The sequence below is a fragment of the Vigna radiata genome, chromosome 8, assembly GCF_000741045.1.
Source record: "Vigna radiata var. radiata cultivar VC1973A chromosome 8, Vradiata_ver6, whole genome shotgun sequence".
Classification (NCBI taxonomy): domain Eukaryota; kingdom Viridiplantae; phylum Streptophyta; class Magnoliopsida; order Fabales; family Fabaceae; genus Vigna; species Vigna radiata.
In genome coordinates this window covers 40,447,859-40,460,487 of record NC_028358.1, presented here as the reverse complement: position 1 = coordinate 40,460,487, position 12,629 = coordinate 40,447,859, and the positions used below count along the sequence as shown (strand labels likewise).

General features: G+C 30.7%; 2 protein-coding genes across 3 annotated transcripts; one reads left to right on the top strand and one right to left on the bottom strand.

Annotated features, from left to right (window-relative positions):
• Positions 1-2,019: 2,019 nt before the first annotated feature.
• Positions 2,020-5,006, top strand: LOC106769951 (U3 small nucleolar ribonucleoprotein protein IMP3). Its single transcript, XM_014655764.2, has 5 exons — positions 2,020-2,211; positions 3,187-3,329; positions 3,455-3,562; positions 4,191-4,265; positions 4,568-5,006. The coding sequence occupies exons 2-5, from the start codon at positions 3,196-3,198 to the stop codon at positions 4,797-4,799; spliced, it is 549 nt and encodes a 182-aa protein (XP_014511250.1). The 5' UTR covers positions 2,020-2,211; positions 3,187-3,195; the 3' UTR covers positions 4,800-5,006.
• Positions 5,007-5,661: 655 nt separating this feature from the next.
• LOC106769659 (silicon efflux transporter LSI2) lies at positions 5,662-9,901 on the bottom strand. 2 transcript variants are annotated; one of them, XM_014655369.2, is made up of 4 exons: positions 9,407-9,901; positions 8,038-9,304; positions 7,745-7,934; positions 5,662-6,182 (listed from the first exon to the last, which is right to left on the bottom strand). In XM_014655369.2, the coding sequence occupies exons 2-4, from the start codon at positions 9,178-9,180 to the stop codon at positions 5,920-5,922; spliced, it is 1,596 nt and encodes a 531-aa protein (XP_014510855.1). In that variant the 5' UTR covers positions 9,181-9,304; positions 9,407-9,901; the 3' UTR covers positions 5,662-5,919. The 2 variants fall into 2 exon arrangements, with proteins under 2 accessions (XP_014510855.1, XP_014510854.1); XM_014655368.2 differs by having other exon boundaries at positions 9,491-9,901.
• Between the last annotated feature and the right edge of the window lie 2,728 nt (positions 9,902-12,629).

The following is a 12,629-nucleotide window of genomic DNA, read 5'->3' as shown; positions in this document are numbered from 1 at the left end:
GAGGGGAAAATGACTTTAGAAAAATGATTTATTTATTAAAAGGAATTTGATTTATATTTTTTTTCATGGTTTTTTGTATTCTTTTAAAATGATTTATTTATTGAAAGGAATTTACAAAGTATAATTTTTGTTATGGATTTAATATATAGTGTTTATTTTTTTTAATGAAATATAATGCGATGAAAAATAATTAATAGATTTTGAAATATAAGATCATAAAGTTTATAAAAATGTTTAATATGACTTGAATTAAAAATAAATATTTAAAATTTTATATTATTTTCACATTTTTTCTAAAAATACCACAAAATCTCAATGGGAAAACTCCTTATTTATTAAATATATATAACCTAATTTAGTGTTGATAAAAAATTCACACTTAATTTAGTATGTAATAATTATGAGTAAGAATTGTTTGTAATATAAATACATATGGAAGATTCTTTATTGACAAGTTTTGTGAAATTGTATAAAACATTATGCTTATCATTTTACTTTCTGAGACATATAACATAACTTTTAGTGTGATAGTTAGTTTTGTACAACACCCAGTTTTAAATGAAAATCTGTTTTTTTTTTTAAATAAGAAATAAAAATCCACATAATTTGTCTTTCCAACTATATAACACAGTTATTTAAATAATTACCAAGTATTCTGAAAAAAGAGGGAAAAACTCACAATGCTACTACAACAACAGTCCACAAAATCAACAAAGTTAGAATAATATTGACAGAAAACCAATCATTTTAATTCAATTATCAAAGTTGTACCATTACTTTATTTAGCCTGAATTATATTTATATTCTATATTTTACAAAATTTACAAATTTAGATGTAGTTTTTCTTATATAATTTGAATCTCTCAACTTTATTTATATAATATGAAAGAATCGATTCCACTACAAGGTCATAGTTCGCGAGAAAGAAAAAGTAAAAAGAGAATCAGTTCTGGAACCGATTCCATCGTGTGTGTGTATATATATATATATATATATATATATATATATATATATATATATAGGTTAAATACCTTTTTTTGTCCCAGTTTTGGTTACGAATATTCAAATTGGTCTCCATTTTATTTTTCTGTTCAATATAGTCCTAAAGAACGTAATTATGTTCAATTTAGTCCTTTTTATGTTCAATGTAGTCCTAAAGAACGTAGTTTGTGTTCAATTTAGTCCTTGTTTGTGGTTCACGGAGTTTGTAAAAAGGACTAAATTGAACACAAATTACGTTCTTTAGGACTACATTAAACAGTTAAATTGAACATAATTATATTTTTTAGGACTATATTGAAGAAAATAATAAAATGGGGATCATTTCGAATATTCTTAACCAAAACTAAGACAAAAAAGGTATTTTACCTATATATATATATATATATATCATAATTTGTATGTTTACAAACGTAATTAATTATCTTCGTTTAATAATTTGTATAATAATTATTGATGATAAGTATTAGTTACTTTAATAAAAGTTACAAGTATTATATAAATTAAAAAATATAACTATTTTATAAACATATTTTATTATAAATTTAAGCTGTAATCTAAATTTAGATTTTGAATAAATTTAAAAATTTTCAATTGAGTAATTGAGTCTTTATTATTAGATTTTTTAAGAAAATTATTATTTAATTTTTTATCAATGAGGTGATATTAATATTAATTGAGAGATATAATTATTATCTTGTTGTATTACCTAATTTATAATTGTGACATATAATTTTATAGTTTTAATTGTATACTTTATATTATAATTAAAGAAAAATTTACACTATACATAATGGACTAGTTTATGATTAAAAGTTTATAGCATAATAACTTAGCAAACAATTTTAAACCAAAAATTACAAGTAATTAAAATTTTAAAGATTAAAAATTACGGAAATCATAAGTAAAAAAATTGTTAATTTTGTAAAACATTGACCTAAAATTATGATTTATTACTCTATTTAAAAAGAAATAGACATATAGAAGTTAAAAATTAAACATTAAAAAAAATCCTGAATGTAACTCAAATTTAAACATCTCTTCCAGCTTTTGGCCTCCTGCAGTTCCAAGTCCTCACTCTGGCCGCCGCATAGCCCTGCCGCTTTGTCCTCTCTTCTTTTTCTCGCCGCCGCTGTGCTGTTTTCTCATCGCCAATTCTCTCTTTCTATTGCCAAGTTAGTCCAGACAGCCACGAAAGAAGCTAAGTGACGGGTAATCTTTTTCAAATTCCCCGCTTTTTAGGGTTTCCTTATTTCGATGAAAGGTTTAGTTTTAGGATTTCCTTGCTTCCATGAATCAGTTAGTTTGAATAAAATTTTTGTTCAGTTTTATTATACAACTTGATTTTTGGACAGATAAATAGGGTACTCGAAAAGTACTTAATTTGCCTTTCATTTTAAGTCCTTCTCATTCAAGCTAGGCATTTAAATTCTTAAAGTCTGTGTATGCCTTTCTTTAGTTGAACAGTGACTGTGGATCGCATGGCATGTCCCAAGTTAAATGAGTTTTTTATTAGCAATCCTTGTTTGTATCGAAAATCTTTAACACTGTATACCACCCTTCTTACAAAACACTGTGTTTCATGCTTTGCCCTATAGTATGTGCTCAATTTTTGGATGTTCTATTATTAGTTGGGTATATCCTATTTGACACACCCTATTTAGTTTTCCTTTTCTAATATGGTTAAGAATGCCCCCTTTCTTTGACTAGAGTGTGCCCAGAATACTCCTTATAACGCTTGGTCCTCCTTTAAGCATGCTTTGGGTGTGAATTCCAGCATGTTTCGATGAACAGTAAGCTTATCTATAAGCATTTATTAGAGGAAAAAAGAAGATAAGATTAAATAAGTTTTCTGTGAAGTTTTATTTTTTTCTTGTATTTCTTCTTCGCCGAGTGCTTATACAGAAGTTCATCGATATGATATTAGAGCTTATTGGTTCTTGATTTTGGGTCTTCCACATATCTCTAGACTAGCTAACTTCACACTAGTGGCTGATTAAGATGTGGCGCATGAGTCTCTCTCGTTCTGTGGCTCTATCTATCCATCTCTCTATCTAATCCACTAGTGGCTGGTGGAAGGAAAGTGTCAAACTTGGTGCAGCAATTTAGGCTGCTGTTAAATAGCCAATGCAACAGTTATTCTATTTTTTAACGAAATGATTATTTAGTTGTGTTTCATGATGACAGTGAAAAAGAATGAGGAAGCTAAAGTTTCATGAAAAGAAGCTTTTGAAGAAGGTAAATTTTTTAGAATGGAAGAGGGAAGGGGGTCAAAGAGAGAACTTGGTTATGCAACGCTACCACATTACTGGACGGGACGATTACAAAAAGTATCATCCATAATTCACTATATCTATATTTTTTGAAGCTTTGTAATTTCCTTTGTTTTTAGACTAACTTTTAGTTGACCCCATCTGATGTTTTTTTAACTCTGGGACGATGCAAATATGGATAGATATTCAGGTTTATGCCATATGGTTCAGAAGTTAGTTAATATATTGAAACAGATGGACGCAAAGGATCCTTTTAGGATTGACATGACTGACAAGCTTTTGGAAAAACTGTAAGTTCATTTTTATTCACTCTCATGTATGTGAACATATGATGCAACATCAATTGATATATTAATAAAATATATCACTGAACATGGAAGTCATATATCACTCGGAAGCATATATCACTGCAATATACTTGCTGTCCCATAGACAAAAGTATTTGCCTTATTTCACACCTTCTACCAGTTGTAATTGTGTAACGCATATCTGCCATCGTGCAGTAGATGACTAAGGCTGAATACCTTGTACAAGATAAGTTATTGGTATAACATACTGTTGTGCTCCTAATAATAACTTCCTGCAGCCCATCAAATGGGTTCTTCCTAGTTCACTTAGACATTAGTTTCTAAAATATAATTAAAATTGGTGAACTATTTGCAATTATCCTCCGTTGGTTTTGGTTTCTTGTGATGACTTTCCTTTAAAACTTTTGAGTTGGTATAAAATATTTGAATAGTTGTAACTCCATTTCAAGAAGCACAAGTTAGCCTTACAGTTTCAATAGAAAGATTGTGTTGATTTAAGAAACACATTTTATTTGTTATTGGTATGAGCCTGAAACAAACGAGAAAAATATTTGATATAATTATGAGCTATTATTTTCTTCCTCATTCTTTTCTCCTTTTTGGGTTACAGCTACAACATGGGCGTTATTCCAACCAGGCAAAGCATCACACTATGTGAACGCTTAACCGTGTCATCCTTCTGTAGGTAAAAATAATACTCTGCTTATTATTTTTTAAAATGAAAATTGAGCGATTAATTTATCCGTTTGCACTTTGCTCATTAGAGGGTCCAAAGGTAAATATATCACGTGGAAGATATAACAATTATAACTTGCGAATGCAGTTTAATAAATAATCATTACCGGATGACTAGGATCAATTTGAAGATAATCTTAGGAAGTTACTGCATGCGTCATTACCTGTTTTCTTCAAAAGATACTAACTTTTCTTCTTATTTGCATTATATTACCCTCATATGTTAGCTTAATGATTTTATCCATTGTGCAGACGTAGGCTCTCAACTGTTCTGGTGCGATTAAAATTTGCTGAACACTTGAAAGAAGCTGTCACGTACATTGAGCAAGGGCATATAAGGGTTGGTCCAGAGACGGTGACAGACCCGGCTTTCCTTGTAACTAGGAACATGGAAGACTTCATTACATGGGTGGATTCATCCAAAATAAAGAGAAAGGTGCTTCAGTACAATGACAAATTGGATGACTATGATTTAATGAATTAAGTGGAAGGCTAAATGTCAGCTTATTGTGGTTTGCTTTCAAAATATGAAATCTGGGAAGAGTTTTTTCTCCTTGGGGCGGTGGTTTAGACAGGCTTGGATTTTGATGGGATTGTTTTAAATTTTAAATTCATACCAGTTGATGATGATGTAATGAACCTGGAAATTAGTGAATCAGTGTTTAAAAATTATCGGCATTTTTCCATTCAATTGTTTAGCGATCACAGCTACCCCAGCTTGGATTTTAAGTGAATGATGATCAATTCTGGTTGATAGGGATCATACTTTAAGATCGTTTGAACTTAGATAGTCGATTATATTTTCTAACCACGAATGCGTCTCTTCGTAATCAAGCTTCTTTAATAAAATGGAAAATTTGCTGGCATCAGTGTAGATACCTCTTTATTTAGTAAAATTCATTTTCTGAATTAATGATAAAGTTATGTACGTCATCACAGAAACGTTTAGAATAATTTGTTATAAAAGCCTTGACTTGAACCCACACAGCATTATGAACCAACAATAAGTTGTATGAATGTCATGGTAACTTCGTTTTATTTATCTTTTACTGCTACGCTGATTTGATATTCAAAATATGTTTATCATGCCTAGGAATCTCAATATCTTCAGCCTACGGCATACGTGAGCCATTTCTGAATCCCAAGGACAGAATCACCAGGCAATAATATGCAATCAGATTTCATTACTTCTGCATTGCATCCCATACTTGGCTGTACTGAATATGCAAATCAAAAGAAGCATCCATAATTTGCATAATTTCCCCATAAATTTTTGCTTAGCTTAAATATGTTTCCAAAAAAGAGAAACAGAAGAAACAAAAATGTAGGAAATAATAATAATGATAAAAGCAGAACAAGCAAAATTCAATTATTTGAACACTTGAATTTGTTTTTCCTTTTCTTACTAAATTTCAAAGCATCATATGGCAACTATCTGCACATATTTTATTTTGCATAAACGATCGATAACAAAGCATCAACATCCATTTTCTTGATAATGTATCCAGAAGTTAAAACATATTGACAAGAACCCTGTTTTTTCATTCTTTCGTTTTGTTTGAACATCTTCAACTTACAAGGCCCTTTTTCCATGAATGGCATTATCATCTTATGAATGTCAAACCTATAGCTGTGACTATGATCGTGGAAGGAAGGCCAAATTTCAGGTGACTCCAGAAGGTTAACGTGTATGGTAGGTTTGGAGCACGGATAGCCTGTTCACACACTATCAAGTTAGCAGCTGATCCCAACAAAGAGAGATTCCCTGATATGGTGCTGGCCCAAGCCAATATCAGCCATGCCTTCTTCTCATCTGCTTTGGAAATTGCAGCAGCTGAGGCTGCTACACGTCCTCCAAGCAACAGAACTAGATAATAGCACACATAACAGATAACTTTAGTTAATAGTCATGTATCATAAGAACAAAATTCTTTCACCATGATGGATACAGGTTTAGTTCAGATGAGTATAATTTATTGTTCCAATGACAATATCAAGCCAAAAGGAATATGACAAGGAACAAATAAAGCTAATATATCTACTATTGGTGTTTGAACAGGTACCCCTCAAGCATAGTAGGTAAAAGTGTAATGTGATATCAAGACAAACTGAAACCTACATAACATAAATACTTGTTCTTTATGATGTTTTTACGAAGATTTCCAGTGGTAAAGAGAAAAAGAAGTCTCTTACAAACAAACAATTAAAATCCCATGAAATAAATAATAGATATCTATCAAAATAGAAAACTACATTCCACGCTTATTCAAAATTATTTACTCTTGTTAGGAGTTTACCACTGTTGAAGATACAATCTCTCGATTTTAGGGAACAATACGATTTGGTTAAATTTCGTTGACAATCCATCACATTTTTTCAAAGAAGTAAACTGATAAACAATCGAACTTTAATCCCAGATGTTGTTCTTTAGTGCACATTCACAGTATAATTCCTATTGTTTCAATGACAATAGAATATGCACAATAAGTTACAGCTTCAGGAAATATGTATTCTGAAAGTCATTCAGTGGATGCAATCACTGCATAGACAATTCTAAATGCTCAGTTTCAAGAAAATGGCAATCAATATTGTCCGTAAGACTACAAGTCTACAAAAAAAAAAAAGTCAACAACAATAATAGTCTTATCCTACTGGGTGAAGACAACTAATTAATCACATAATATTATTAAGTTTGGCTAAAAACCAAATTCTTAGGAATATTATTCAACATGAAATTCCTTTCAATAATTTCTTCCATTTCCTTCTTAGTTTCTCCACCCTTTTCCAGAGTGCAGAAGTTATGCGATCTACACTGCTTACCAGTGCTTCCAGTGACTTTCTTGGCACATATCCCATCATCTAAACTGATTTCTAATATCTTTCAGTAAGTCTCACACCAACATCTCCCTATATACAATTGTCATCAGAACCATACTTTCCTATAAGAAAACTAATTATGTTGGATTTAACTCCTCTATGCAGAGTAAATATGAACATGAAAACGCAAGGATGAATCAAGTGTTAATTTGAATTCGAGCATCTTGTACTGTCAACTAACTTAATATCAGCAATAGAGGCATACTTATTTGCTCACTTTACACATTTTCTCACTTCAGAGGAGCAATCGGTTATGTCAAAGTTGGGGAACATTTATTTTTTTCACTTTGAAGGTAAAAAACCTGAACTACCTCTTGCGTGTTATATCACAACAGATAAAGTAAAATAACACTATTCTAGTGTTTCATGCATTGCTTTGATTTCTTTGCAGTTTGCAATCAAGAACTTCTTAAGTTTCAATTCAGGGAACATGGAGGATGAAGATTTAACAATCAATGTTAACAAATCCACATGACTTTGGAATAACTCCTCTCCCAAACAGAAAACAAATAATAAATATTTTGTCGGTAAAATAAAACCAGGTCCACTTACCTGTCGGCACATTTGAAGCCAAATTTGATAATACAAGTATGACAACTGCAAGAATTGCAACTCCACTAGCTCGATCAACGCGAGAATAGGGCTCCATTATGTCCCACAAAGCACTTGGAATCCCAGTTTTATTGAGGCCATCTACCGTTATAAACATTCCACAAAAGAATATCAAAAGTGAATATGAAACCTGTTACAAGAGAAGAGAGAAAAACGTAAAATATTTGAACAGCAGAAGTAACTTTAGCATTCCAAGGAGAAGACAGAGGAAAAGAGAAAGATCATATTTAAACCTTTTCTAAACATGGCCTAGCATCTTTGAAATCAAGAACGATAAGGGCAAGCGCCGCAGTAATTGCAGTCCATGACATATTTAAACCTAGAAGTAAAGCAACCAACATTCCAACTGTGATGATGTAAACACAAGATTTCCACAGTACCCTTTTCCATCTTATGATAAGATTGTTTTTTCTTTCCGAAGGGTGAATAAGTGTATCCACTGTTGCTGAAGAACTTGTAGGACTAGTTTCCTCCTTTGTCAGAGATGGCACACCATTTGTTCCATCCCTTGGTAAACTTGAGATTCTTGCAGAATCAAAAGTGTTGCTAGAAGCCCCAATAATTTCACTTGCAATTGATCGGTTTCTTAGAATCTGTTGAGGAGAGTTCTGAACACTGATAGCTTCAAGATGGGAATTCCATTCTTGAGAATTCAAGGATGAAAAATGAGACATAGTGGCAGGAGAAAACCGATGAGAATCATACTCCTCTACCACAGCTTCTGCTCCTGCATCTTCTTCGTCCTTATGAACGGACAATAACTTCCAATACATGATTAGAAGAATTGTAGCATTTGCCACAACTCCTGCCACCATAGCTGGAAGAATACCAACCAGAAAATTACCAAATGATATTTTACTCTGAACAGCTATAACCAGGTTTTGGGGGTTGCCAATTGGAGTTGCTGAAGACCCAATATTAGCACTCGAAGCAAGGGCAAGTAGAAAGGGTGTTGGTGGAAGGTTATGCTGCCTAGCAATTTTCAATATGAATTCAGTCAAAACCACACAAGAGGTGTCATTTGTGAAAAGAGCACTTGAGACAGCAGAGATAACACATATCCTACAAAGTAAGTCCTTTGCACCTCTACTCTTCCAAGCCAGCAACTTCCCTATATACTTAAACATGTCAGCTCTTTCAAGATAGACACTGACAACCATTGTCCCAAAGAGAAGACCAAGAATTGGAAGATCAATTGTGGCATAAGCATCATCTGGAGTAATAACTTGGAATAGGACCATAAGCATGGCTCCAAGGAGGGACCCTGCAGTTCTCCCAATAGGTAGAAAAGGCACAGCTGGAAAAACTGCCAAGACCCAGAAGATTGCAAATGCAATTAAACCAAATACCACTTTTGGAATAGGAGCCAATGCCATTATTGCGGCTAAACAAGCAAACAACAAGTTCCTTGTTCCAACCAAAGACCGATACTTCCACCTTTATACTATCAACAATACAACACCCTCTGAGAAAAATTCCTCAAATACGAAAATTCAATCTCTGAAACATCAGCAAAAAATAAAGATCAGCAGTTAAGCAAGTGGAGCACTATACAAAGACAAAAGCAAACAATTTACTCGTAGTGTCATCTTTCCAAATTACCAACAGCACAAAAGCAAGGTCAAAGGTTTCAGATATAGCAAAAAGAGTGTACAATTCATCCATTCTTCCTTCAGAAAAGCTTACCTAACTTAATTTTTCATGGACAGACAATGAGGCCTAACTAAGAAGCATCAATTTTCTGTGGCTAACAACGTGTTCTTCTTTTGTGTGCTTCGCTTTCTTACGACAGATTAGCTTGGTAGCTGTAGATTGGGTTACGTCGAGGAATATCTCGGTGAGTTGGAGTGAAACAAAACTGAAGCATCTTCAGTCTTTTCAGGTCACGCGCACGTCGACTAATAATTTTTCATATCCACATGGTGAAATGTTACCCTATATTCTATTATATTACACGCACCATGTAAATCACCATAGAGTTAAAACTTGAAAAAGACCATTGTCACTCAGAGCTGCTACCTTCCCAGGAAAAATTCCAAGAATCAATTAAGTATTCTTTTGTTTTCTCTTGTCGGTCTCCAAATTATAATTCTTTGATACAATGATTGATATTATATTAATCTTGAGCTTCAATAATGACTCTAAACATATCCGACTAATTAGTAGTACAGAAACAAAACTTGTAACTGCTTTGCTTTGCCCACATACATAAGAAACTTGATTGGGTTAAACATGTTTTGTTTAATTAGTGGACATTATGAGCAGAGACAAATGGCGGTTATTTAAAGTAAGCTTTTCCAAGATGGGGATTGAGCTTAATGTTTGGTTATATTTTTCTCCATAAATTTAATAACAAAGACCGTAGAAGATTGATGAGAAAAAATGCTTTTGAAGTTTTCATGTAAAGAGTGTGAAAAGGTTAGAATAAATGCATCAAAGTGTAGACCATACAACATGTCCTTTTCATACATGGCGTGAGATTTGAACTGCATATCTGTTTATAAATCAGCCAAGTAAAGTAGGTTTCATCTGTTTTTTGGGCTGTTCTTCACCAAATATTGGAAGCTAGGAGTTAATAAAGCAGAAACTTTATGGTAAAGTCACTGTCAACCAGAAGATGACATTTTTAATTATTTCAATCGTACCTCAGTTAACCAACCATCCTTTGAAAAATAGTGGAAATCCCACTTCACAAAATTAGCTTTCCTCACTTGTTTTCCACCTTTAACTTTCAAAATTGTTACTTTATCAGAAAACAATGAAAAAGACAAATACTCTAAATACAAAAGGAACTTTTGGATGCAAAACCAAGGTAATAGAATTGGTGAGACAAATTGATTCAGATTATAATTTAAAGTTAATTTCTAAATTTAAAAAGTATCTTATTGATACAAGAAAATCAACCTAACAAAAAAACATAGTTAAAGACAATACCTTGATACATGAAGATACTGAGACAGAGGATAAGCTAAAAAAATAACAGTAGATGGTGAAATAAAATATTTAAAATATTGATGGAGAATGCAGTGATTGGAGTGTGAGAGTAGAAATGTAGGAAAGTTGAAAAAAGTGTTAAAAAGCTGTGAAAGCAGAGAACAGTGCAATTGTCAGCAATTCACTTTATTGCAGACTGTCCTGTAGCCTGTGTCAGACTCACAATCACACCCAATCTTAGTTTTGAAATCCCTTTACTGATTCTATTTTAAAAAGTGTTTTTGTTTTTCTTCTCTTTTTTTTATGCAAGATAACAAACAGCCAAAACTACCATAAAAACCACAAAAATAACTATATGCATAAATATAATTAAGTTAGAATTTTAAAATTTATAACTTTTTACAGGTAAAAGCAATATAAGACACTCTGATATTATTTTTAATCGAAATTAAAAGTGAATGTTTGTGGCTTTTTTTTATATGAAACTCAACCTTTTTTATCATTATTGAATATGAAACTCAACTTTCAACTTGTTTTTTATATTTACAATAAAGATTTATGTAATTGGTGATATAACGACCTACATGTAAAAGTTCACGGAGAACTTTGGGTTGCTTTAATAAAAGTATAATAACATTTAGACCATATTTTTTTATAATATTTGAATAATATTTATATATTATTTTATAATTGATGTATGGTAATATATATGATTATTATTATTGGTTGTGAAAAAATTTTGAACTAATAATAAAATAATACATAAACAAATAAATAATATTTAAATATTATAAAAATATATTGTTTAAATATCATTATTTTTTATTGTTTAAAAAACGAAATGAATAGATATTTTGTGTGTTGTATAGGGAACTATTTGTGGATCCAAAGAGAGACACTAAAACGAAAGATAAATTTAACTTTTATTAAATTCAAAACTTTAAGAACACAGATATAAATTTTATTTTATAAACTGGTTTTATAAAATTAATTTAAACTTAAATCCATTTTTTAATGTTTTCATTTTCACTTTCTTGGCAAAACAGCAGTAACTTAAGATATTCATCTATGTTATTGATTCTGCAAAGGAAAACTCTTTCTTACTCTGAATCATATAGACTAAACGAAGGTACATTAGATTGAAATTTTTTCAAAGTTAGTTCTTTTTTTAAGTTTATTTTTTTACTAAATTTATATTCTAAGAATTTGAAAGATTTTATAAAAGAATTTGATGTGATTTCAAACCAACGAGTTCAAAATTAGAGCCAATAATGAAAAAAATAAATAAAACATTTCCTCAATCATTTACTGAACAACAACAAAAAAATCAAAATTATTTATAAATAATTATATGCGTATTATAAGCTGTAGATAAATTAAGTTTTATATAAGAATTTATCTAACTCATATGTAAAATTACATAACATGCGAATTTTTGTTGTATGTAATAAGAAACTACTTTCTATTTATCCTTCTATATGTAAAATATGCATGTAAATAAATTATATATTTTATAAGAATTTATATACGAGTTTTAAATAAATAAATTATTAAAAGAATAAATTTTTTAAAACATATTTTCATGAGTCACTTGCGTTTTCATCTTTCTTTCTATGTCCTTGTACATTTATATAATACTTCTTTATATATTCTGCATTAATATTAATAACATATTTTAATAAATAAAAGTTCAAAATAATATCTTGAGTGTTTAAAGGACATAAAAGATGACATTTTAAAAGTAAAATAATTATTTAAAAATAGTAAAATTCACTTATTTTAATGTTAAAAAGTTTTAGTATAAATAATTTTGTTATAAACGAATTTTATATTTTTAAAATATATTATTTTTTTATAAATTATTTTTTTAGAGTTTTTTTTATTTTGAGTT

What these genes read in the sequence shown, in the direction of transcription:
- LOC106769659 (XM_014655369.2), bottom strand. Translation starts at nt 9,180, where the DNA reads ATGGCATTGGCTCCTATTCCAAAAGTGGTATTTGGTTTAATTGCATTT. An exon ending in CTAGGCCATGTTTAGAAAAG is followed by an intron (nt 7,935 to 8,037) that starts GTTTAAATATGA and finishes CTCTTGTAACAG; the next exon opens with GTTTCATATTCACTTTTGAT. An exon ending in GGCTTCAAATGTGCCGACAG is followed by an intron (nt 6,183 to 7,744) that starts GTAAGTGGACCT and finishes GCTATTATCTAG; the next exon opens with TTCTGTTGCTTGGAGGACGT.
- LOC106769951 (XM_014655764.2), top strand. Translation starts at nt 3,196, where the DNA reads ATGAGGAAGCTAAAGTTTCATGAAAAGAAGCTTTTGAAGAAGGTAAAT. An exon ending in GGACGGGACGATTACAAAAA is followed by an intron (nt 3,330 to 3,454) that starts GTATCATCCATA and finishes AAATATGGATAG; the next exon opens with ATATTCAGGTTTATGCCATA. An exon ending in GACAAGCTTTTGGAAAAACT is followed by an intron (nt 3,563 to 4,190) that starts GTAAGTTCATTT and finishes TTTGGGTTACAG; the next exon opens with CTACAACATGGGCGTTATTC.